This window comes from Gordionus sp. m RMFG-2023, chromosome 4 (genome assembly GCF_954871325.1).
Source record: "Gordionus sp. m RMFG-2023 chromosome 4, tfGorSpeb1-WG-v2, whole genome shotgun sequence".
Lineage (NCBI taxonomy): Eukaryota > Metazoa > Nematomorpha > Gordioida > Chordodea > Parachordodidae > Gordionus > Gordionus sp. m RMFG-2023.
This window is the reverse complement of record NC_088778.1, coordinates 24,451,265-24,478,663: the sequence shown is the minus strand read 5'-3', so window position 1 is coordinate 24,478,663 and position 27,399 is coordinate 24,451,265. Positions and strand designations below refer to the sequence as shown.

The 27,399-nt window shown below is 27.0% G+C and overlaps 1 protein-coding gene across 1 annotated transcript; it reads left to right on the top strand.

Moving 5' to 3' along the window:
* The first annotated feature begins 288 nt into the window (after positions 1 to 288).
* On the top strand, positions 289 to 27,399 carry LOC135927760 (cyclin-G-associated kinase-like). The gene is made up of 25 exons (XM_065463921.1): positions 289 to 501; positions 7,728 to 7,789; positions 8,114 to 8,173; positions 8,613 to 8,727; positions 9,437 to 9,783; positions 10,072 to 10,197; positions 10,606 to 10,695; positions 10,884 to 11,019; positions 11,347 to 11,712; positions 11,947 to 12,139; positions 12,227 to 12,273; positions 12,956 to 13,107; positions 13,932 to 14,054; positions 14,680 to 14,816; positions 14,917 to 15,036; positions 18,138 to 18,218; positions 20,608 to 20,716; positions 20,909 to 20,988; positions 21,119 to 21,327; positions 21,809 to 21,997; positions 23,269 to 23,289; positions 23,617 to 23,864; positions 25,513 to 25,815; positions 26,407 to 26,583; positions 26,850 to 27,399. The coding sequence occupies exons 1-25, from the start codon at positions 372 to 374 to the stop codon at positions 26,949 to 26,951; spliced, it is 3,723 nt and encodes a 1,240-aa protein (XP_065319993.1). The 5' UTR covers positions 289 to 371; the 3' UTR covers positions 26,952 to 27,399.

The window sequence follows — 27,399 nt, the reverse complement described above, 5'->3', positions numbered from 1 at the left end:
TGCTTTTTTATTTTGGAATACATTATTTTACTTTTTGAACTTTTAATTTTTTATATTTAATTAAAATTTCTTACTAACCATCAGTTTTTTTAGATTGTTACATTTATTATAAAAGTTAATGTAATTTGTATTAATTATTATTTTTGTGTTGAAATCTAATTGTTTAAAAGGAATATTATCTGCTTCTTGACTGATTTAAAATTTTGATATCAATACCATATGATCGGATGTCAGTCATAGGAATGTCAGAGACGTATATGTTGTCACTCGATCAGTTTTTAGCATAATACCGTTTATTTATTAAATTGATTAACGTTTATTCAGTATCAAAATCTTAAAAAATGTATTGTGAACATAGATAAAAGAGATAGATGGCTACTATCTTTAAATCTGCTCTTGGGTTTCTGAGTGGGGAATATAAGTCTAGTGAGAATGAATTTATTGGACAAATAATTGACATGGGAAAAGCTAAATATAGAGTCAAATACTTAATTGCTGAAGGTTTTATATTTTTTAATTATATTGATTAATATGAATAATATTATTTTAAATTGTAATAGAAATAAATGATAATAGTGTGTTTGCTCTATACACTCATTGTTATATTACTCATTTTTTTAACAACCTATAAATTCTGATAAAATTATGATGAGAGTAGTAGTTGCTATAAATCGACTCAATATTTGATTTGTATAAAAAATAAAATATTATATTCTGAATTTTACTGATCTAATATCTTTAAATATTTTTTAATCAATATTGTAATAATTGTTGCAATATCATCATCAAACCCAAAATGATTTTCATCATAAAAAGGATTTATTTCATTTAAGTTTTTAAAAAATTGTTAAAAGGAACTTCCCCCATTTTAATGACTAAAATATAAGTACATTTCTCTATCTTATCAGCATAAGCATATCAGGTTTTTCCTATAGTGGGGGGAAACAGTGTTAGGCTGGTTTCTTCACCATAAATTTTATTTGAGGTCTTTTAGTTCACTTATTTTAGGGCTTTAGCTATATTATACTTTTATAAAAAATAATTAGGGATTTTACATATTTTTTTATAAAAATGCAAATGTTGGAATTTTTCTTATTAATGATATATTGTATACATATTTATTGAAAAAGGGGTGGGGGTAGAGAGGAGATTTTATTAGCTTTAAATAATATTTATGAGAACAACCAAATTTGTGATAGCACTCCCCCCCCCCCCTTCCACCACCATCACAACTCCCCTTGGTTATGCTGCTACTTATCAATATTATTTTAGAAATTATAAGGATACATGAGAACAAAATATTCCTAATTTTTTATTTTAATGATTTAGAACCTATGCGATATCATTTTATAAAAAATAAATATTGTTTATTGTGTTTTCTTAGCTTAAAAACTTGAAAATAATTAAATTTGTTATATGGTCTACAGTGTTGTTCAAATTTTATGAAAAATGCTTCCATATTTTTGCAATTTATTTGCAAATAAAATGCTAACATTATGATATGAATATCATAAAAAAAATCATAAAAATTTATAAAATGATAAAAAAGAAAGAAAGTGCTCTCCAGAGTTGTTAAAAGATACTTTTTAAATGGATTTAGATACAGATACTGATACATAGTCTAAAAATTTATCTATATACAGATACAGCTTCTAAAAAGTTATCTAGATATAAATAATAGACTAAAGATGATAATATTATTTGTATTGGTTGATACCATGTTAGTATCATTTTAATATCCATTTAAATCTCTTAGGCAATTTGGCAATTTCAGTTAAAAAAAGAGGTCATATCTTCTTTTTTGTGCCCTTTTACATTTCACAAAAAAATCTTAACATTTCATTTTCAATATTTTTTTTATATAATAAAAAAATTGCCATTTTAATAATAATTTTTTTTAAAAAAATCTCATTTTTCGCATCCTAATCAAACTCTAATATAGACTGTTCTCCAAGGTTAATTAGAAAGTATTAACAATAAATCCACTAGGTATTCCTTTAGAATTCCATCTTTTTTATCTATACATAGTATATTATAATATAAACATTTTAATTAAGATGGAATTATAGCCTTATATAGATCTTTGCCAAATTCATCTATTATTTCTCACTAATAACATCTGATAATAATTTTTTCTATTTCTTCTCTATAACTTCAGATGTCACTTGAAATCATCCACCATACTTAACTTGATGTAATTTTTTATTATTCAACAGAATTTTTTTATACCTTTCAAGAAATATAAATAATCATATCTTTATTTCTTGATAAGGCTTATGTGACAATATTATCAATATCAAGAATCATAAGAATTGAAATGGATAGATATGGAAAATAGTTAGTTCAGCTCGACATACTATTATTTTAAAAATTATTATTATTAAAATATTTGCATATAAATTGTTTTAGTTTCATATAAATTGTTTTAATTGTAAGATATAAAATTTGATTTAAAGTTTTGAATACTTATGTCCATCAAACACCCTTTTTACCAATCCAAAAAAGGTTATTAAGTTCCTGACTGTACAGTTACAATTTTGTTACAAAATTTCGTTCAGATGTCATAATTAATTGATTTAAATTTAAAACTAAATTTTGAAAATGAATAGACGTCTGCATTGTTTTTTAACCCACTTGCCTCCCTGAGGATTGTTTTTTAAAAAAAATTGCCTCTAATCAGTTTATCTAAAAGTATTATTTAACCCATACCCAATGCTTAACCGGCACCCAATACTTATAAATTATTTGATTGGTTTATTTATTTTAATATATTTTTTACTTAGACTTATAATATATGCAGTTATAAAAAAAATAAATAATTTTTAATAAATTATGAATAAGTTAGTCCTGTTCATTTCGCTAGAAATATTTCAAATTTACTCTTCCATCCTTCCATTGTTTTAAGAATATTTTTTTAAACCTTCCCAACCAATGTTTAAAAATTTCAACCCGCCCGATAGACGGACGTGTGCGAGTGGCTAAATCCCACCCTTTGTAGATCCTTATAATATAATACGCAACGAAAATATAGTATTTAGGATATCGATCTTTTATTAATTTTTAACCATATCTTTTTTTTCCCCCATAGTTGCACTCACGTTATAACTTTGATATACGCTTATAAATGTTTGAATGATAGTTCTTGCATATACGAAAATAGTTTTGACAACTGTTATAAAAATCTCGATTTAGATGATATAAAACAACTGCTAAATCAGAATTTTGTCAATCAAATATTACCTAGCCATCGAGATTTCGCCAAACATAGAACGTTTTAGCCCTTTTTTGGTAAATTTCTAGGCTTAGGTAATATTTAACCTTTTTTTAAAATAGGCTGAATCGAGGTAGTTAACACTTGTTTAGAATATTGCCTGGTCATAGAATCTTTGATTGGGAAAAATTTTCATGTTTTTTATTGAAAATCTATTTATAACCTACAACTGGTTAAATTTATTCATGCTTTTTATTTCATAATTACTTTGTATGCTATGTTTCCATTTATTTTATTATATGAGATGCTGTCTTTAGATATACCTGTACTTTATCAATCCCAAAATTTAGCAATCCTAATATTTCTAGTTTTAGTAGTTTGTACCCTATAAGGAAAGATTGTTGACTATAATTGAATATATGTAATGGAATTTACAAATCAACAAGAGTTTCGGCCTGCCCCTTTCAGAATTTAAAAAAAAATTGTCAAGACTTATAAAATTCTAGATTTTATTATCAAGGAGCCAAGATATGGTTGCTCTTGCAAAGTGCAAAATTTATAAAATTCTTGAATTTAAAAATTCAAATATCTCTAGATGTAGTTAAGCTAGAATATTCATTCCAATATATTCTGGTATTATAAAATAATAGCTCAATTTTCGAAAAAATATTAATCGAAAAAATACCGGACGGTAGGAAATGATATAAATAGTAATCATACTTTTTTTATCCTTTGTTTTATTTTATAAATAAGCAAATCGATCAAGGTACATTTGTATAAAAAAAATTAGAATAGTGATTTGACAGATTTTAAAGTTATGATTCATGTAGACGGACATCAACGGTCAAATATCATTTTATCCTAAATAACTTTAAAACTACTAAAGTTTAAGGCCATCAAATTTGACATGATTATTTACTACTCACTACGGTATATTGTTTTTATTTTTTTTTATCAAACATGCTCTTAAATAATGATTTCTCTGCTTCCCAATTAAAAAAATTGAATGGGGTCGGTCGAAAATGTTATTTTCTTGCTCATTTACTATGGAATTATCCGTACACCTTAACGTTCTGCTAGGCCGCCGTAACAACATAAATAAATATTGGCACGACCAGGTCCTTAACCTATAAGAAAAATTTATTTATCACCCCTTTCATCTTTTTCCCCATTGACTATTCACAAAGTAAAAAAATTAATAGAAATACAAAAAAAAATTTTCAGAAAATCTAGAGCCAAAAGGACGACAAGAAATAATGAAAAAATTATTTGCTATACGTGATTTTTAAAAGTCAGTTTAATAATTCAATTTACTGAAAGATTTTATAATCTTTTTCATATCATATTTAATTTTGCCGAATAATTAAATTTAAAGGCATAACATTTATAACATAATAGAAAAGAAAGAGATTGGATAATTAAACTATTAATTTTATAATAAATTTTGACCTGAAATAATGATCTCTTTGTTCGTAATAATTTTAATTTATAGCCCCCCTAAAATAAAAATCGTTTATTTTATGATGGATTATTATAGATATTGATTTTTTAAAATTCTCTTTCAGTGTCGATATTATATGAGGCAAACTTTAAATATTGCTCTTAGAAATATAATTTTTTTTGTAAAATATCTCGCAAAATTTTAAGTTAAATTTTATTAATTATTTTTCCCCAGAATATACATTATAGAATGAATAATCAAGTCCAAATTTTCTGTCTTTAACTTGAAATATTAGAAGTTATTTAAATATCCTATAAGAGAGAAATTGCGCCGCCATTTATTCCCTTGTGCATCATAACTATGCTAGTTAGCTCAACAACTTCCAGAGATATTTTCATTTCAAAATTAAAAACATATTTGATAAAATTTTCTAATTTGAGCGCCCATATCTCGGCCCCTGAATGAGTTTGAAATATAAATTTTTTACATATTTTTCTTAAAAAATCTGAAGAGGACAGACAGAAATTCGTCTGCCGAGTATTTTAGTTTTCTATATCCACTTTTTTTGATAAATGAATTCTTTAGTAAACCTATTTATATTTCCACAATAAAATTGCTAAAATATAATTTAGAATGATCCTTTATAATAGCGTTATTACATTGTGATCTCCTATTTTAAATACAAGAAATATATATTTTTTAAAATGCTCCCCTAAACGAATAAAAAAAAATGGACATGGAACACTATAATACTCAGCCGACCTTTTATTGATTTGTCGTAGAGTTCATCATCTTCAATGGATTTGTTTTTTTGCTAGTCATTACCGTTTTTATAATAAAAAAACGATGAAAACGCTATAACAATATTTGAAAACAAATATGTTGCGGATGTACATTTCAAAAATGATTGCGAAGAACTAGCTGTTATTTCGATAGCTTTAAATACAGCATCGCTTGAACAATTCGCGTTATAGATGATGCTTTAGTTACATAGTTTCATAGGAATAGTGATTTTTTTAAAAAAAATTTCATTTTCATTGCTAATTAGATTGAAGGAAGATACTATATTCTTTTTAAAAAAAGTAATATGATGTCTCTGAAAAAGGTAAATGGAATTTTTTTTAAACTTATAATAATGTACATTTAAATTTAAATATTCTGCAATCAGTTTTGTACATGATTTCTTCTTATATTTAGCTAGTATATAATATATAGTACCAGGATTAAGGCGCATTTTTCTTTTATAAAAATGCCGGCAGTTGGAAAGACGAATCATATTTATTTGGCTAATTTACTTAAAGCTTGATTTCTCTCCACCAGTCTAATATATTTTCTTTACCTTAATGGAACTAATTTAATATGTAAATTAAATACTTCTTTTTTTTCTCATCTTGTTGAATTACTGGCTTCAGATCAGGCCAATAGGATTTAGGCATAAACGCAAAGTAATTACGACAAAAAAAAATACAAACCATCGATTTTATTTGATATAAAATAATATTTATATATTATATAAAATCGAGCAAAATTATTGGATTTTATACTATTTATCGTGTTTCCTAATCCATGAAATTTTTTTGCCGCCTCTCCCTTAAATACGTCATCAAAAACTTCCAATTCAAAACCATTTAGATAATTTAATGAAAATCATTATTTTTTAACCAGATTTTTATTGTTGATATAAAAAATAATTAGTGTACCAAAAATCAAAGAATTTAATAGTCGGAATTTTTTTTCCTAAAATATGGATTAGGTTGGATTCACATTGGGATTAAATCCGACACGATTTAACTGCTGATCGATTTATCTGTTTATAAGATCAATTTTTCTTTATTAAAATCTATTTTTCTTTATTAAAATCAATAATTCTTAAATTATTATCGTGAATGAGTTAAAGATAAAATTAATACTAATAAAGAAAAATTGATATCGTAAACAGGTTTTTAAAATCGATCAAATGTTAAATCATGTCGGACAGGTTCCCAATATAAATCCAGCCTTATAGAATACTGGGCCCACTATTTATAATGCTAAGAAATTCTATCGTTTGACACATTCAATTTAATGAATCACGAATAGATGGATAAAAATCACCGGGACAAAAGTACCCCGGGCTAAAAGACACCAGACAAAAATACCACAATTTAGAAAATTGTTTCGATGCTTTAAAAAGGGGGTATTTTAAAAAAATTGTCAACTTTTTAAAGCCTTTATTTTATTTTTGAAAATTGGGGTATTTTCCGTGGGTATTTATCTACCAGTGACTTCTTGTCCGCGCTACTTTAGTCCAGGACATTTCTTTTCGTGATTCCAATTCAATATACTATAATTATAGTATATTTACCCTTTAATTTTTTTAAATAGAAATTTGAAATCATTTACCTTTATATTGTTTATATAAATAAATACGTTAGAGCATTCATTGAGAACCAGAAATTGAAATCCTCTTCAAAATTAAAAATCCTCAGAAATTTTTTAAAATGAAGATTTTTTAAGAATGCTCAAACAGGAATTTTGGCAAAATTAAAGTTTTATAAATAAACTTTTGCGATTTTTATTGATGAAATCACAATTTTTTTTCAAAAAAAAAAATGTCTTTGATTTCTTTAAAAAAAGTTCAATTTTATGACCTTTCGCTCAAAATGTTGGGCATGGAAATCGATTTTTTAAAATTCTGCTGGGAAAATTTCTCAAATATATAATATATTTTTTTAGAATCCTTCACAAACCTATTCGAATCCTGTTTGCGCAAAATAAGATTAAACCGGGCCGGAAATTGTTTCGGATATTTGAATTCGGATGGACCGAGCCAGATAATCTAAAACTATTTTTTTTGGAATAGAACTTTACCTAAAAAGAAGAAGATTAGAAGCGAGTCCTAATATATTTATAGATTTTAGAGTAGTATATTTTGTTTGCCAGAATATGAGTAGTCGTTTAATTTTTTTAGAATTAAGTATTTTATAGGATCAGGCTAATTTAAAATAATAAATATTTTGCCATTTTTTTATTTTGGCAGTTTTTAAATGATCAGTATTTTTTAAAATTATTAATTATATTCCCAATTATTTACAGGTGGTTTCTCTTACGTGTTTTGTGCTCAAGATATCCAAACAGGAACCGAATATGCGTTAAAAGTAAATACAAATACATTCACCTCCCTCCCCTTCTTTTCCCATGGAATTTTTACCCACCCTAAGAATGTGTTATTTAATATTCGTTCAGATTTGATTTGATTTGAGCATGCGCAAAAATTTCACAGTCTGTCAACGATTAAAACGTAGCTAGACAAAATTAATAATTAATTTTATATCAAATTTTATCTACCTCCCACCCTCACCCCTTATTACACCTAAAATTTTATCAAATTTAATTAAACTATTTTTTTGGATTAAATGATTTAATATTTCTTATCTTTTTTTTTGTGAAAATATATTTATATATGATAATTCTATATATAGAGACTATTCGCGTTAGATACTGAAACTAGTCGATCAATAAAAAGGGAAATCGAAATTATGGTAAATATCGAATTACACATTATTTTTTAACATGTTGTTGATAACCTTTCCTCGTTACGTTTTTATTGGACAATTAGTAAAGGCGCTGGTCAATATAGAAACATTTTGTGGATAGGAATTTAAGAAGATTTTGAAAGTGTTTTGGGGAGGGGGGGGGGTTAGCATGCTATATCGAAATTTGAATGCTAGAACTTCTATTCAAATCACTTAAATCTTTGCTAGGTTTTTGATAATCTTTCATTATTTAATGTTGTTTAATCACCTCGTGCCATTTTTAGCGAAATCTCGAGACTTATATAATATATTTTTGGCGGAAATCTTTATTTAACCCTTTTTATTTAAAAACAATCGAAAAACAAGGTGATTTAACAACACGGGTATCGATCGACGATGTCATAAACAAAAATTATTATATTGAAACTATTTTGTTTTTTTAAAGCGTAAATTGAATGACCATCCCAATATCATCAAGTTTTACGAAGCCGCTCATATTGACAAAAGATTGTCCGAGAATGGCAAGGATGAATTCATTCTATTAATGGAGCTGTGTCAAAGTTTTTATCTATTTATAATTTTTAAAAGAAAAACTTGTAAAATGGGCCTACACCAGTTATCTGGTATCCCAAATTTTCTTAATTGTAACAACTAATTCTTTACGTTGAAGTCTGGGCTTGAATAATAAAGTCTGAAACGATTATTAGCAATTATATTATATAAACTCCCTAAGAAATAAAATTAAATATAGTGGGATATTTTAATTTAACTAAGATTAAATATTAATTTAAAAAATCTCGACTCCGGATAAAATTTCGAAAGAAATTGAAGTTATAAATATGGAAAAAAAGAAGAAAATTATGAAGGTTTAAGTATAAAAACTTTTTCTGGGTATTTTTTTTATCTGCGAAAACTTGGCTTGATAATAAAGTTTTATAAATGCATTTTATAAAAAAAGAATTAAATTTGAAAAGTACAGTAAAAAAAAACGCTACTTAATAAAAAATAAATGCCTATTTTTCGTAAAAAAGTAAGAACGGCATTCTTATTAAATCGCTAAATTATCACCATTCTGCAAATCATGCGGGCTGGTTAAAATCAGAGTTGATAGACGATTACTTTAAATATATTTAGATCTCTAAGTATTTAGAAATAAATGTATCCATCATTTAACAATTCTGATAATGAGTGATATAATTATACATTTTACTTCCCCATTTTTGTTGTAATTTTTTTTTTATAGATACTCTAAATTTACATTCATTGCAGGTAAATCGTTGATGAGCTTGTACGCCCCGCTCTCTACCGGTACTTTACCACACCTTTCCTCCTCTTATCCATCAACACCCTCCGTGTTCCCTTTCAACAATTTTCCCTCGAGCGGCAGCAATACTACCGTTAATATTAATACAGTTCCCACGAATAAAAATTCGGTCAGAATTCCCAATATCGATAATCAGCCTACCATCAACAATGTTATAAATAATAATAACACTACTAATATTTCACCGTCCGGTTTGCCTATCAGGGAGGTTTGTAAAATATTTTACCAAACTTGCAAGGCGGTTCAGCACATGCACGCCCAAAATCCCCCAATCATACACAGGGATATAAAGGTGTAAATTTTCCCTTGTTTATCGTTTATTTCAAACAAATGTTTATTTTTAAGAGCAAAATTAATTCCTATAAAAAAAAATCTAGATGGAGTGGAATTATTTTATAATAACCCTAACTAATTTGAACATTTTCTAAACTTGACCATTAACCTATAATAAACCATAATATGCATCTTTTTATAACTCATTATCTCTAAAATGCTATAAGATATATTTTTGATTTTTCGAATCTTTCAAGCAAAAATTAGCAAACAAAATTTTATTTAAATAAATAAAATTAATTTGCAGTTAGAAAATCTTTTGGTAGGTAGAGACGGTAAAATAAAGCTCTGCGATTTTGGAAGCTCTACTCTCCAAGGTTATTACCCCGACCCTGATTGGACGTCAATTCAACGAGGGATGGCGGAAGAAGAAGTTTACATTCATTTTATTTTTCATATTCAAAATGGAGATTTGTTACACGGCTAAATTTGTAAATCCCGTGAAAGGTTACCATTGCACTCTCACATTATTTAATAATTTTCTTACAAATTCATTATATCGTTTATTTATATAAAAACGGGTTCGAAATGCACGCTCCTTTAAAATTATCTATATATCGATATAGGAAAGTTCGATTTTAAAACGTATATCCTAACACTGTTAATTTATTTAGTACGAGAAAGTTTCCCCCCAGCTTTTCATATGAAAATAAAAAAGATAATAGAAAGCCATTTCATATCATTCAATCAATTGATTTTGCTATTCAAGCAATTAAATTTTTATTCTACTAGGATAATTTGCAATTAAAAATTCTCTCATAAATTTAAAAAAACAAACTAGATAGCAAAACATACGACTCCTATGTATAGAGCACCTGAGATGCTGGATCTATATTCTAATCATCCTATCAATGAAAAAGCCGATATATGGGTATATAATGACTAAAAATATATTTTAAAACTTCCGATGTCAATTTAAGAACATAGAACAGGGGCGCATTTTGATAAGCATTTTTTAATAGAATTTTTAGGCAAGGAAAAGACCTACCTAATAGGGATTTATAGTACCATCTTTATTTATTTGTAATGATTATACAACAATTTAAATAATTATTTTAGGCATTAGGTTGTTTGTTATATTTGCTATGTTTTGGTAAACATCCCTTCGAAGATTCAGCTAAGCTACGCATATTGTATTGTAATTATAGCATTCCAGAAACCGATACGAAATATTCTATTTTTCATCAAATCCTTAGTATGTCCAAGAAAATTTACTATTATGTTAAAAAGTTTTATCATAGCAAAAATAAACTATGGGTTGGTTGTCAATTTTTTTTGCAAGCATTAGAAAGAGAAATATAGGAAATTTTATGCAAGCAAGAATCCAATATTAAGTTAGTAATCGTCCATATAAAAGAAAGCATACATCAACTTGTTAAAACCTAAACATACACCACTGGTGTCGTTAGCGATATTCATTCTTTTAGTTCTAAGGCAGTCTCTATCAGCATCACACAAAATACTTTTTAAAAAGTTTATCATATTTGCCCCCCCCCCCCCACTCACTCCTCAAAAAATGAAGAAAACATTATAACTGGGGATCCCCTTGACAGACCAGACATTTTAACTCTCATTGACAAACTCATCACGATAGCGTGCAAGCTCAAAATCGACCCTGAATCCAAACTCAATTTCAACGACCAAAATATTGATTCCCTGGAAAAATCTTACGAAGAGATCAATATTCTGACCGGGAACGGGGATTTCAAAATGGCCCACGCTGATAAAATTGATCGCGCCGCCGATCATAGGTACTCCTCAAAACACAAGCGGAAAGAAAGACACAATGAAGGAAAGAATCTAAATGATAATGGTAACATCTTAAATGAGAATTCAAGCAAAGAGAATGACGAAACGATACACACTAATTACGCGAATAGAAATCACGGTAAATATGTTTATTATCCCATAGGTTGAATTCACGCTTTAACGAGCCCAATTTTTCTACAAAAATTAATACTAATGATCAATTTCAATTATGATGAAAATATCATTTATTACAAATTGAGACACATTTCGATGATATTCAAAGATTTTATCTGATAGATATTTTATAAAATTTTTTTTATTGGTATGTAAGCTTGATTTAAATTATTTTATATGAAATTTAAATTTATTCAAGTTATCAAACAAAATAACAATTGTCTACCCAACAATACAATCGATAATAATTATTGCAATTCTTTTAATAATGGAGTTAATACCAATTCAAACAATTTACTCACTGCACTAAGACAAACGTCCGGCACAATCTTCAAAAATATTAAAGAAACATCAAACAAAGTCATTCAATCTATGGCTAACCAAAATTTTGGGTTTTTTTAAACATTATTTTTGTTATATTTAAGTTTTAAAACTTTGCTAAACTTATAAAAATATTTATTTTATTATACCTATTTTAGCTCTAAGCCCGGTTTAGATATATGGTTTATAACCTCTCGTATTGCAAGTAATTATTCAAAATTAAATTAATTTATGGTATATTATATGTTATGGGGTTTAGGCAACATTTAAATACAACCAATGTTTGCATTAATGCAAACCTAAGGTCCATTTGTGAACACCATTTTGCGAAATAATATTCCGCAACAGCTGTGAATTCAATGTAGTCTTTAAGCTTAACCTATTTTTTATGTTTGTGTTGACAGGCATAATCAAGTCAATTTGGCTTAGTTTGAGGTGGGTCTGATATTTAAATAAGATTCAACTAATCTAAACTTCTCTACAGTATATTTTCTGCTCTTTTATTAAAAAATACATAATTTATCCTATTACCTGGCGAAAATTTTTCTTCTTAAGATGAAACAGTTACATAGTAATCTTAAATTTTATAAAATAGTTTATTTTTCTGACATTAATACTAGTATATAACGCCTCCCCTCGTTTTTGGCATTTTGATTTCCAGTCCTAAGAATCTTATAATTTGCAATTGTTTTTCGGTCATGTAAAGTTTTTCGAATTTTGGCATGTCAAATTTAGAATGATGTTAGAAATATCGTGGACGGGTTACATTTCCGTATCCTAATGTTTATTAAGAAGGTAAAAAAGAAAGATGAAGGTTACAAAGAAAGAAATAAACATATTTTTTATCTATAAAAATTTCTAAATAAATGCTTATTTTGTGTACAAAGTCATGTCAATACCTCACGATCCGAAAGAAGAATTGTTTTTTGTTTGCGTGAAGGAGCTTAGAAATTACCTGGACCTAGCTCATAATCAACATTATGCGGTTTACAATTTATCCAAAGACAGGCACTATCCATCAGAGTTATTTCAAAAGAGGGTTTTTTTAGAAATTTATATTTTATTTTTTGAAAAGAATATAATATTTTAATGCATAAAATGTTGACGAGGTTTATATTATAAAATGCGAATTTATTAAATTGTTCTAATCCATGAATTTAGAAAAAATAAATAAATATTGGTTATAGTATGAGTAGCAAAAATCGAATAATCATAAAAACGATTAATATTATCATTGTTTATATATTATGTTTATTCAAATAAATTGATTAATTATCCAGTATTTGATTTAATAGTCCTAACTTTTTAAAAATTTTAAAATAATATACTCCGTTTTTATTGTAAAATCAAAGAATTGTGAAAATTTTCACAAAAATAAATTTCAACCAATATTTACACGATCGTATATTTATTATTTTTTAATAAAAAAAATGTTAAAAAAAAATAAAATTAAATATTTCCCCGAGTTTTAGTGATTTACCAAAAAATAAAAGTAAAAAAATATAAATTATATTACAAAAAGTAAAAAAATAATATTCTAATCCGAATTATTTTTTTTTCGTTCTTTTTTCTCATTTACATATTTAAAAATTTTCCAAATTAATAAATAAAAATATAAAAATTCATTTACATGCCTAATATTAACAATAAATATAAATTATCTTTAAAAAAAAACCTTGGTCAAAATAAATTCTTCATGCAAATCATACATATAAGACGAAAAAATAACTAAATTATTATATTACACATTCTATATCATTTTAATATACATCGATATCGCATCAATATTTATATATCTCTATTTATCCTATTGCCTAATTACCATTCACACTTTTAAATAAAATATACGAATGCGCCGTGAAGGTGAAAAATTGTCATTGGAAATCGTTCCGCGTTCCCGCCCTGAATTCCTTATTCGAACTGTGTTATCACATGCATTTATGGCTTCTAGCGCACACTAAAAATATTTGCGTTATACATTCCATGGTAAATTTTATATTTTTAGTATCATGTATTAAAGCTGATGTCTTGAATAATTTCATAAATGGTAGAATCTACCACTAAGCAGGTTTAAAATAGAGACCAGTGTTATAATATTTAATAGTGCGCTCTAATTGAACGTTTCAACACAGCGTTAAACGCGACAATGCATTTCACACGCATTCGTTTAAATTGGAAACATTTCAGTTTTGCATTTTAAATTATTTATTAAGAAACAAAATATCCTGCGTTTTTTGAAATGTTTTTAAATTTTGAAGTGATAGCGTGGATACAACAACTTTTGAAAGTCTACTTTTACCTTTCAGGATTTTATATGCTATATATATACGTTTTGATTGGCGCTTTGGTTTTAAGAATCAAGAGATATATTTTATTTGAGATTGAGCAAGACAAAATTATTTAGACTTCCCACACTTTTCCCCGGTTCTGGTGGCTAATTTAATGCAAAGATCAATTCGGGTTGTAACAAGCAACTATTGAGCTTTTGCCAAAAAGAACATCCGGCTGTAAATCCTCCCCACCAAAAAAATTATCAATTGATGAAAATCGTTGTTAAATCCGAAAATATATTCATTTATGAACTAAACTAATAATATATTAAATTACAAAGGACGAAGATAAAAGCAATACAGCCATGTCATTCCTAGCCTTTTCAGCTTACAGTCACCTTTTTAACTGTTCTATAGCTGCTACGAAATTTTATACAAGTCGTAGGTGTGACCCTATGCTTTCACATTCCCATCAGAGGTTTTGAAGATTTTTTCAATGAAAATATAATTTTGATTTGTTAGGTTTTTATATATTTTATACCAGCATTTGAAAATTTTAAAACACGCTACAAACGCAGATATTTCCAATACGTTTACCAGTTAATGGAGTCTCATAATAGGTTCACGTTGTACCAAGATTCGCCCATCCTTCTCAAAAGCCTCGTTTTAAGTCACGTACCCTTCTTCAACAAATCCAAGTTTAAACAAAAAAAAATATAATAAATGATTTTGAAAAAGATATTCGATGAATTTGATACTCGGGACAAATCTAAAAACCAGGACCCGAAATTCTTCTCTAAACATTTTCATGAACCGGAAGTCCATGTTCCTAATTTGTGTTGTTAATTTGCATGGTCGTAAAAATTACGAACCAATTTGATGCTAGAGCAGAGGAGGCCCGAGCACAAAATCGGGTCCGTGATTTTTGTGACCAAGCATTTTACCAACATTTGGGATGGATGGATTACTGTCATAGTTAATTATAAATGGTAATATATTTATCATCTGTATATGATTGACAAACTTAGACATCAACACAGATATTAAATAAATGATAAAATATTATCAATTTTACACATATGCTAATAATTCACGGATGTTAACCCCCTCGACAGAGAAACAGAGTTCGGTCTGAGTTCAGGGATAAAATTATAAATAATAGTGCGAACAAATTGAGCTTTTGCGTTACGTTTTTAATTTTAAAAAAACATTACGAATTCCTGTTTAAATTGTATGCTTAATTAATTGGGGGAAGGATTTTTCAGTTTTTTTTACAATTTACTCTATATATTAAACCATTTTTATAATTAATTTTTCGTTATTTTGTGGCTATGATTATTTATTTCTCAACTTATTATTGATTTTTAAATCCAGTCAGATCCGTTTTTGGCATTTTCCATCATGGCCCATTATTTCAAATGTTTAATTTTTATGAAACAAATATTTATAGGTCCCTTTTAGATACAATTCCCAGATCTTCCTTAGTGTATACATAATTTAAATAAGACATTTAAATAAATTTAAATAATTTGATTGATATTTATTGCATTTATATATAAATAAACATTAAAAAATAGAATAAATTCATATAACTTTATTTCTCATTTGCAGATATTTTTCGTTTTGGTCTTTTCTCTAAAAAATTATAGAAATCTTGGCACAAAACGATCTAAAATTGTATTGCATGCATATAATTTTTTTTTTAAATATCACGGAGAATCTATTTCTCTCATTTGTCCATTGATTGTTGATTAAAGAAAAGATTCTTTCAACGTTAGCATTATGAGTTGGTATAGCAAAATTGAGGATAGCTATAATCAGATGTTCACTATGTTATTCAAAGATTCCAAAATCAGAAAATTATTTCGACCATTTTTGGTGAAGAAGTTTTGTATATTTCAAATTCTTTTACTTGTAATAAACGATGAATGGCATGATTGGTCGAACAACTTGACTCATTTAATATATTTTTATTTTTCAAAAAATCTATAGACTTATAACACTTTGGAACATTTTTTCCATCTATTGGAAACATTTCAATTCTTCTAGAGGTTCTAATCCAAATATTCAATATTACGTCCATACACAGAATAAATCATCTTTCATTGCATAATTTGGGTTTTTTGTCCATAATATTTGTTTCAAGTAATGCTTTTACTTTTATGGTTAAAAAATTTCATTTTTAAGAGGACAAATAAAAAAGTTATTGGACATATTTTTAGGCATCTTAAAAGCTCCTTTTGGAATATATTTTTTTGTAGTAACGCATATATTTTAGCCCCTTTTGGACTATATTTTTGTAATAACTATATATTTAAATATATTTGCAACCTTTAATTTATGTGCACAATAAAAAAATCTTTTCAACGAAATATTTATTTATTTGTATTTGTATATATAAAGAGAAAATTCTGTTCCACATCATTCTTGACTGGCTATCAGCTAGTATAATATATTGTATTTATAAAAATAAATCGATATTTTAAAAAAATATTATGTAAATATTTTTAATTTTTTAGTCCCGCCCTGGTCTGGGTGTAATTTTAAAAAAAATTAGGAAGACTGGACCTGCAGGTTTTTGATATATAGCTGTAATACATGTAATGAAATTATATTCATCATTTATAAAAAAGATATGATAATTATCTTATATTTTATAACCATATCGATATTTTATATTGATAAAAATATTCCTGAGTACTGACCCCCAAGACCTAGACCCTCCCACTTTGAATAATAAGTAAGATTACAATGAAAATATAATTAAATTACCTTTTATTACCCATATCAATATTTTTTGTTGATAAAAATATTCCTAACCCCTCAGGTCATAGGCCCTCCCACTTATAATAATAATTATGATTACAATCAAGATATAATAAAAATGCCTTTTATTTGATATCCATATCAATATTTTACATTGATAAAAATGTTCGTGACCCCCCCCCCCCCCAGCCATAGATTCGCCCATCGAGAGCGCGTGGTCTCCTATTGAATAGATATTTTGAGCCATTTATATTAAATATTATATACATTCCTAAGGTCAACAAAAAATATTTTAAGAGTTTTTGTTCCGGGTCTCTTTCTTTTAGCTCAGAGTCACTGCTCAAAGCTGGTTTAGTAGATTTTTTAGACCCACAGGGTTTTAAAATACCTACCAATTAAGACTATTTCTAACTGTTTTAAAACTTTCATTATAGCTAGATGTACTTCAAAATGCCCCTCACGCGGGAAAAAATATTTTTGGGGCCTCCTAACTTCCTTTTATAAATTTTATTTGTTGTCCTCCATTTTATTTTGCTGGGCCTCTCTAGCCATTAAGGGGGTGGAAGCAGCAGTCCTCCGTTACCCCTCATTCATAGTTAGCGCGAATTCTCAGCAAATTATACGAAATACGCTCTATTTTTGTATTCTATGCTGTATGTGAATGCAGGTTTATGCCATGAATAATATACGAATGACTATTAAAAGCCTTTAATAATAATACTTTTTTTTTGATATTAAAATGGATAAGGAAATCTATAATGTTTGTTAGCTAGGAATTTACATAATTAAAAAAAACGTTTTATTAACATCAATTCTTATATTTTAACAAACTTATAAATTTTTGCATAACAAGGAATAATAAATAATTAAATCTAATCTAACTATTTATTTTATTTTAAAAAATAATACGGAAATAGGAAGTTTAATTATAATTTGCGCCTAATTTATTTTTTATTAAAATACCTTTTCTTATATGTTTTAATATAAAAAAAATCGTTTTTTATATACTATTTTGAATACTCAATTTTTTCAGAACCGGATGCAGACCCTTCGTTGAGATCTGGTCAGGAGACGTCAAAATCTTTACCTCTTTAACCGAAATAGATTCCTTACGGTATGATTAATTTAATTGTATTTTGCATATTTTTTTTAAAAAAATATTAAAATTAAATAAAATTAATGATTCCAATTTACTACACAAGTTATGGAATTATTTATACTAATTTTAGACAATTAAATTTTCATACTAAAACTTTCATATAATGAAAATGATATCACGACGAGGTTAGAACTCTAAAATCAGGGATGTGAACCCTTCAACAAAAAAAAAGGGTCCGGGTTCGGGTCCTGTAATAAATTTTTAAAGGACCCGGGTCCAGGGAACATAAAAATAATGACTCAAAATAAGACTTTTTTTTCATTCATTTTTATTATACTTCAATATATATACACATTCATAATTCAAAATGAAATAATTTAAATTTTAAATATTTTATTCAATCGAACGATCATAATATCTTCTAAAATATCATCCTTGAGATTTCCACATTAATTAGACAATATGTATTTCAAAGAAGAAAATCCACGTTCTACGCTGACCTAAAATAGATAGTTATCTTTATAATATATAAATTATTGTACCTGTGTCGCCGGTACAGCCATGACGAATCTAGACAAGGTATACAATTCAGGATATATTAGAGAATTTTCCTCTCAGAATGTTAAAATATTTTTATCCCTATTAATTCTCTTAACTTCTGAGAATTTTTCAATTAAAGATACAATCGATATTTTTTTCACCTTTCTATCTGATCCTGATGATAATTTTATTTTTTTTTCTCTATCTAATAATATTTCGAGATCGTCAATATTACTATCATCATTACTATCGCTACAACCATTAGATGTTGAAGCCTCCAATATATTGTTAATAATAGAGTTATGGTTATGCCATAAATCGTCGAGATGGTCTATTGCCATTTGCTTTTGCTCAATACTTAATAGAACTTGATATCGAGGATCTAAATATATTGAGGCATACACAACACTATTTTTCAAATATTGTTGCTCTCGTATTTTCATGTTTTCTAATATTTCGTATGAAAAGGAACTTGTAAATTTTTCTAATTCTAATCGACATCTCCACTCATATGCCATAAAAATCGGATAAACACAACTGTTCTGACTGCAATCATAATGTAGTAATTTTCAAAGGAACCAACACCCTAGTAAGGTCTTTGATTTGATTTCAATCATCCTCTGACAAAATGATTTCACATGATCCTATAATAAAATCATCACAGAAATCTTTTAAACTTATTAATCGCTCTAGCATCATACAGATAGAGGACCAACGGGTTGTGCAATCTAATATTGCCATTTGCCTTTCATGGATTTTAATACTCGTACAATTGTAGGAGTTCTTAAATATTTTGCAACATCCCTTGCTTTGTCAATTATAGTTTTAAAGATATTATTTTTGAGGGAATCATTAATAGTTAATTGTAGTGTGTGGGCTGCACATCTGATACAGTATATCTTCGTGGAAAAATCTTTTATTATCTCTGGTATGTCAAATTCACTTATGTCCTCAAAATTATTATCATCATTATTTATATCTATATCATCCATTTCGTCCAATGAACATTCATTTAATAATTTAATAGATTTGACTAGATTAGCACCATTATCCGTAGTAATGGTATAAACATTTCTTAAAGGAATATGGAATTTATTTAAAGTTTCTATTATCATTCTTTTTATATTTTCAGAAGTTGAACTTTCTTTAATCTCCTTCATTGCTAAATTTCTTAAGATTATATTATTTCCTTTAATATATTGTATATTTATTCCTAAAATATTTTTCCCTAATCTTTGGGCGGAATCCATTTTTAATGAAATTAATTTGTTTTTTGTTTCTTTTATAATTTTTGCTTGCATTTTTTCGATTCATCAACCACTAAGTCCTTAATAAACGGTTAATTGATGTTCCAATTGCCTTACTAATAGGATCAATAATTTTTTTAAACCGGAATCCTCAATAATATTGAAAGGTCTTCCATTTATTGTAACAAGCTCAACTAAAGCATTCATCAAATTCTCCTCAGACATTTGAATATGAATGCTTTTTTTTAGGCAAAAAGCATATTAATAAATTTACATAATAAAATATTATTACTTACACTAGAAAATAATTTATGGTATCAATCTCTAAATAAAATGAAATGAAGTTTAGGAAGAAAATCAAAAGAAAAGCGCGAATATAAAATAAATGATTCCACGAAAAAAATTAATAAAATTATAAAAATTTTATATTATTTTTTAAAAATAATATTTTTACATTATTTAAAAAAAAATTTATATGTTAAAATTTTTACTCTGAACCCTTGAACCCTCCACTTTTTAAAAGGGTCCGGGTTCGGGTTCAGCCAAAATACGAGGGTTCAGGGTCCGGGTTCACATCCCTGTCTAAAATGACTCATTTTATTTGTTTATCTTCCCAGATCCTATTCGTATCAAGAGGAAATTATTCATCTAAATATTAGCGCGGTAATTAGTTCTGATTTTTTGGTTTGCGTTTATCACGCCAAATCAACGTCTTTTGCAACTAAGGTAATAAATAATTTTTTACATATTTTTTTTTATATTTGATAGCAAAAGAAAACTATCCTTACAAAATTAAATAGTCGGCTGATTATTATACTTTTTAAAGTTATATTATAATTAATAAAGAATTTTTTTTTTCACCAATCATTTTAATTTCCTTTCTCATTATATGGGTATTTTTAAATAAAATTAATTTAGTTGGATGCCATAAAAATTTTTGAATTTCAATTGAACGCTTGCATGATGCCAAGGTCGGTGGATCATATGACATTAAAATTGTAATGGTATATTTCATAAAATTTATATACGTAATATAAAATAAATATAAAAAATAACTTAGTCTAAATAAATTACTATTACATAAAATATTAAATTGTAATTTATATATAAACATATCTCCTACCTAAGAAACGATATAGATACGTATGAGAGCTTGGACAAATTTCCTTCTCACTTTCAGGTGGTTATAAATTACGAAAGCGATCAAAATTTTGGCGAAACCACAGTGATTGAGCATAATCCTTGGGCCAGGATTAGCGTGGAAGATAAGTCCAACTTGAACTCCGATATATCCTGTTTTACCGCCAAGGAATATCAGGATATAATTCTGAATTATGGTATGATCTCAAACATAAAAAGATTTAATTTTTTTATTATTTGGGCATGAACCCGTGATTTTGATTGATACTGTGTGTGTTCCAGTCAAATATTTATATGGATATTTTTTTTAATGTGCAAGTTCTTCATGGTGACCCCTGTTTTACTTGAAAATTTTCTCAACAATTTCTCTTTTTAAAAAGCCGAAAATGAGTCATCAAAATACTATACTACCTTTTTCTTCCATTATTTAAAAAAAGAGTGAACAAGAGAATTTCTAGCAGTATTGATGACTCCATAGAGAACTATCACATTCGGCAAAAAATATCCATATAAGAGTTAGCCGATCAAAGATAATAACTATTGACGGGTTTTTCAAAATTTGTATACTCTATAATTATAGGGGTTGAATGGACCCCACTTTATTACTCGCTTTATCTTTAAACATAATATATAAATATATTTAAATTTATTCTATATCTTATATAATACAAAAAAAAGGAAGACGCAAATTTTCTTATTCTTCTAACGGGACTGCTATTGGCTTCACAGACTATACCACAACAGATTCTATTGCCCACAATACCGAAAATCAAAGCGAGACTATTAACCCTATCAGTAATTCCATATTTTACGATAGCGATGATAAAGAAGATGAAGAGGTGCACTCTGAACGAATAGAGAAAGAAGGTTAGTTTAATTATTATTCGCTCGATTTCAGAAAAAAAGAAGTTAGAGATCAAAATAGCCAGATAGTTTTCGGGAATATTAGGGAAATCCCCGATTTTTTTTTCATTTATTATGATAATTTATTATTTTAAAGATTAAGAAGTTTAATCTTAATAAATAGCATTCTAATAGAAGATATTTTGACAGTATATTTATATGTGATAAGATAAATAGTTATATAAATTAATTAAGTGTTAGCATATTTACATAAAAATCAAATTTTGTTGAAGTTAACTAAAAAGTATATAAATTATTTACTAAATTTATTTATTTAGTTACCACGCCCAAAATGGAATATTTTGATAAATTTAAAAAGTTCTTGTTCTAATACTAAAAAGGATTCATTAAAATATGTAAATATTGCAATACAGCAAAGACGTCTAACCATATTAAAAAATGCTGTAAGTATCTGAAATTAAAATCCCCTAAGTAATTATGGCGGCACTATTAAGATTTAAAAGAAGTCCTCCCCCCCCCCTCAACCACTAGGTTAAGAGGTAAATATAATTAACATTCTTCCAAATTCCAACTATCTTCCATACATCTTCGGCTTCCGTAATCTGCTAGATTGACAATATTTATATTTAGTTGTGACCCAGTTGTTTATGGCTATAATAGATTCTGATATTTCTGAGTGATTTATTATTCCCATAATATCGAGGGTTAATATATTTGCTGTGAAATAATAATTTATAAAAAATTAATAGATGAACTTATTTGACAAATAATTTCCAATATTTATCTATAACAGAAAATGGGGTATTTGATGTATATATGGTTAGTGCCAAAGGGTTGTTTAATGAGATTTTTTTTTGACATATCTATTTTAAATTAAAATATTTACCAAAATTTTAATCCGCAGACTCAATTGATAAAAAGATACTTCTAACCAATATTATTTTGGCCTATAACTTAAATTGTAATATTTCGTGAAAAGTTGTCACCACAAAATTATTCATTATAACATAAAAAATACGAGATAGGAAAAATTATATGTGCCTTATGTGTTTGTGGCATTCGGCACTCAAGGATATTTAACAGTGAAAACAAATGTTTTATGGAAATATCATTTTTTTTAAATGGCAAGTACACGTTAAATCAATACTAATATTATATACAATTAAAAAAAAAATATATATTATGCAATTTACTAAATTCCGAATTTGCTAACAATTTTGACCATGATGTCGCCTCTTCGACCCTCAAAAATGATATTCTACCTATCAAATCAGAACCACTGTTAATAATTGATGGTATGTATTTTTTATAAAGTTAATTTTACCCTTATGCTGCGTTTTTTAGTGAACGCGATTCACTCGAGCGATGCGAAATTAATTGCTAGCGAAATCAGAGAAATAATATTGCTCGAAATATACATAAACAGATGTCGCGATTTCATCATTTCGCTCAGTATTTATAGTTTATACCTAATATAACGAAGAATTCCACATCTCTTGTGGGAATCGCGCTTACTATAAGTGCAGCATAACTCTAAATTAAATACGCACATCTAATCTTGTCGTATTCTAAAGTTTTAAAAATATATTTTTATAAATTTGTAAATATGGCCGATCTCAAAGATGTCTCCGACGTTCCTCATCATAAGCCTAGCATTCCTCTGTCCACCGGTTCGATATTCCAATTAAAAAACTTGAATTTTGGTGATAGTCATGATCACTCATTACAAGACAAATCAAAGATCAATGCAAATTTCAAAAATAAGGGGGTTCAGAAAATGGATTTTTTATCTTTGGACCCTTTCGAATCTTTAGCAGAATCGAATTCACAAAATCTCTCCTGCAATGTTAAGCCACCTATTGAGGCCAAAGTTTGGATTTTTTTTAAAAAAAATATTGATATATTTTTGTTTATATGGAATTTATACATTAAATTGAGTTGTCTTTTCATATGAAAACCAAGATTATTTAATGATATTTATTTATATTTTTATAAATTGATATATTATATAATTATATTATTAATGTTAATAATTTTTAAGAATATTTAATATAATGCTCATATTTTAATATGGAATTCTTGCTGTTCGAAATCTCTATTTACTGAAGGATATGTTCAAATATAAAAATTCAGAGTGAGAAAAATATACCTATCTTAATTTCAAACAATTTTCGCCATAAACTTTTGATTCCATTTTTTTCTATATAAAAATGGATGGAAACTAAAAAAATACTTCAAAAGTCCCGCAAAATTGTTTGAAATACCCAGTGTCCAGGCTATATGTTGCAATACATTTCTGCTCAAATAAAATTTAAATTATCGCTCTTATAAAATGAATTATAATTGAGAGATCCAGTGATTGCGATTTTTAAATTTGAAAAAACTTTTGACCGAAAATTTATTCCAATATGTACAGATGAAATACCTTGTCCTATGAGTTTTCTTAATCTTTTCACTTAGTTTGGAACTACTCTTAATGTATATTAATTATATAGATTTTTTTTCATATAAATTGATGCACAAATGTTTACGGCGAAATTTATCTGAAACAATACATGCAAAATAAGTTTTCAAATCAGATTTTTCAAATTTACACTCTTAGTAAATGATTTTAAATCGAGAGATTTCCATCCCGTTATCACATATACTAGATTCATCATTCATTAAATGTGAGTTTGTTAATTTTATAAATCAATTTACTACATTTAAAAATGTTACTTATTTATTGTCATATTTTACTTATTTTTTTTTTGTTTTTTTAGAAATCACTAGAAAACCACAGTATAAAACCCATGTCTAGTTAATATATGATTTGGCCACATTTATAAGACATTAATCGAGTATTTTTTAAAAATTCCTGCTAAATTTGACTATTATAGGAGAAGGTTAAAGCTAATTTGGTCTCAATGACAGTATTTTAAATATGCGTGATTTATATTGTTCTGAGGTTAAGAGAATCATTTCTGGAATGCTTTTCCTCGAGTCATCATCGCGAGTATTGAAATTGATTTAATGTGAATTTATATCATGGTTTATAAGTGATATGTAAGAGTTGGCTTAGAACTTGAGTTAAATTAATATTTAGCTTTAAAAGTTATCAAATATAGACAAAAATTTATTATCTCAACTAAGTGTTTACTAATCCCCTCCCCCATCTGATAAAATAGTCAAATTTAGCAGGATAATATTGTTTTAAATATACTTGATTAATGTCTTATATAAGGGTTTATTCATTTTATTGGATGATTCAAGTGGTAAACAATTGTAATTAGGTTTAGATTTTCAAGAATGCTGTGTTTATCATTGCCAGCACTGATCTAGGTTGACGTTGAATAGGAAAGGTTTTTAAATAATTTCTAAAAAGCAAAAAAATTAAGGAAAATATGATAATATATAATTATTACGAATTTATTAACATTTAATTCAAGTAAAATTATTGACTGCGCCTATTAATTTTTTTTCTATATCATTACCCTTATATTCTCTTCTCCTTTTTCCAACCAACCTAAAATATCTAGCCACCACCAAATCTTCTTAATGATACACTCCCTCAACCCCCAACAAATCCATCTGTTAATAAAAACCAATCATGTAAGCCTTCCAAATCCTCCAAAAATTTCGATAATGTCAAGACGAAGACCTTAGATTTTGAAGATATTCTCGAGAGTCAGGGCTTTGCTCCTTCGAATTTACAATACAATATAAATAATAGTCAAAGTAGCCACCCACAACCCGGTTATAAACGTAATACGGCTACTCTTAGTCAGCTCAAGAAGCAAAATTTATTAATAAACGCCAATGCCGACCCCGAGGAGATTAAGGTTTTTATATTTTTGCTCTTGTATTTTGCGAGATTTGGAACCTGGTCTAAAAAGGGTTCTAGCTCTTAAAATTTTGAAAAGTAGGGAAATTTTAAATTTGATGCTGTTTCCAAAGTTTCAGTTTCTTTTTCAAACTGTGAAGGCAATCAAATTTAAAGAAATAAATAAATCCTTTAAAATGAATCACAACATTTTCACTTTTATTAGAACTGTCTAAAAAAAATTAAAATGGGTTTTAGTTTCCAGTTCCTAAATTTGCGCCACTTCCGGTAATTTGGGCTCGGTTCTGGTTCCGATTCCAAACTGTTATTTTATTATAATTTTAAAAATTGTATTTTTATTGAAAATGTTTCACTTTCATTCTTTTTTTTCATAATTAATAATATTTATACTTGATGACAACTGACATTATTACCATTGACAAATACATAGAACTAAATTAAATTAACCATTAAAAACAGCTGATATTATATGATAGTTAACAATTTTCTTTTACTTTTTTTTAAAAATATATAAATTATAATATTGAATAATTCTAATCAAAGTTAGTAATTTTTTTACTCACTTTTAAAAACATATTATATTTTAAAGGTGCTGGATTGGATCGTAGGTAAGCGCAAAAATATAAGGGCCCTTCTGTCTTCCTTACACAACGTATTATGGGAAGGAGAAACGCGATGGAACGAGGTCGGCATACATCAATTAGTGACTGGCGATCAAGTCAAAAAGGTGTTTAGGAAAGCTATCTTATGCGTTCACCCAGATAAAGTTTTTTAAAAAAAATATAAATCTTCGGTTGAGCATTATGAAATTTAAAAATGTTCTGAAAAATTATAAAAAAATAAATATAGAACACTATAATATTCAACCGGCAATATTATAATATGATTAAATTTGACCTTTAATAGATTAAGTAATTAGGAATTTTATTTACTTACATAGGTATAGATATGATTTGATTTTTAAAAAAAAATATATCTCGTATAATAAAAAAACAGCTGATATAAATATTTTTAAAAAATGCATTTATACAGCTCAGCGGCACCCCACAAGAAAAAATGGCCAAATTAATATTTATCGAACTAAATGACGCTTGGGCAGAATTCGAATCTCAAGGCATGAAATCTTTAATGTAGAATCGGTTATATTAGAATAATAAGTTACTAATTATTTTTTTAAGAAAATGACAAAATAATTTTAATCTAAATTTTTTATGAAAAGGGATTTTGGAAAGACTTAAGCTTTCTGGGTTTCATAAAAATATTACAAATTTTATTTATAGCCATTTTTTAAAAATAAATTTTTACAAAACAAGGTAGAATCTTGTATTTATAAGTTTTATGGAAATAAAAGTGAATCAAAGCGGCTAGATAATAATATTAATAAACTTTTTTAATGCGTCTAAATATATTCGATTTATATTGTTCAATTTCGTTTCATACTCATAATTTTATCCTTAAAATAATGTATTATGAATTTTTTTTTGTAATATTTTAGACAAATTTTATTTTGTTTATCTCATAACAATATAATTTTATTTGTATTTATAAATATAACTAGTAAATCTAATGACCAATATTTGTT

What these genes read in the sequence shown, in the direction of transcription:
- LOC135927760 (XM_065463921.1), top strand. Translation starts at nt 372, where the DNA reads ATGGCTACTATCTTTAAATCTGCTCTTGGGTTTCTGAGTGGGGAATAT. An exon ending in CAAATACTTAATTGCTGAAG is followed by an intron (nt 502 to 7,727) that starts GTTTTATATTTT and finishes AATTATTTACAG; the next exon opens with GTGGTTTCTCTTACGTGTTT. An exon ending in ATTAATGGAGCTGTGTCAAA is followed by an intron (nt 8,728 to 9,436) that starts GTTTTTATCTAT and finishes CATTCATTGCAG; the next exon opens with GTAAATCGTTGATGAGCTTG.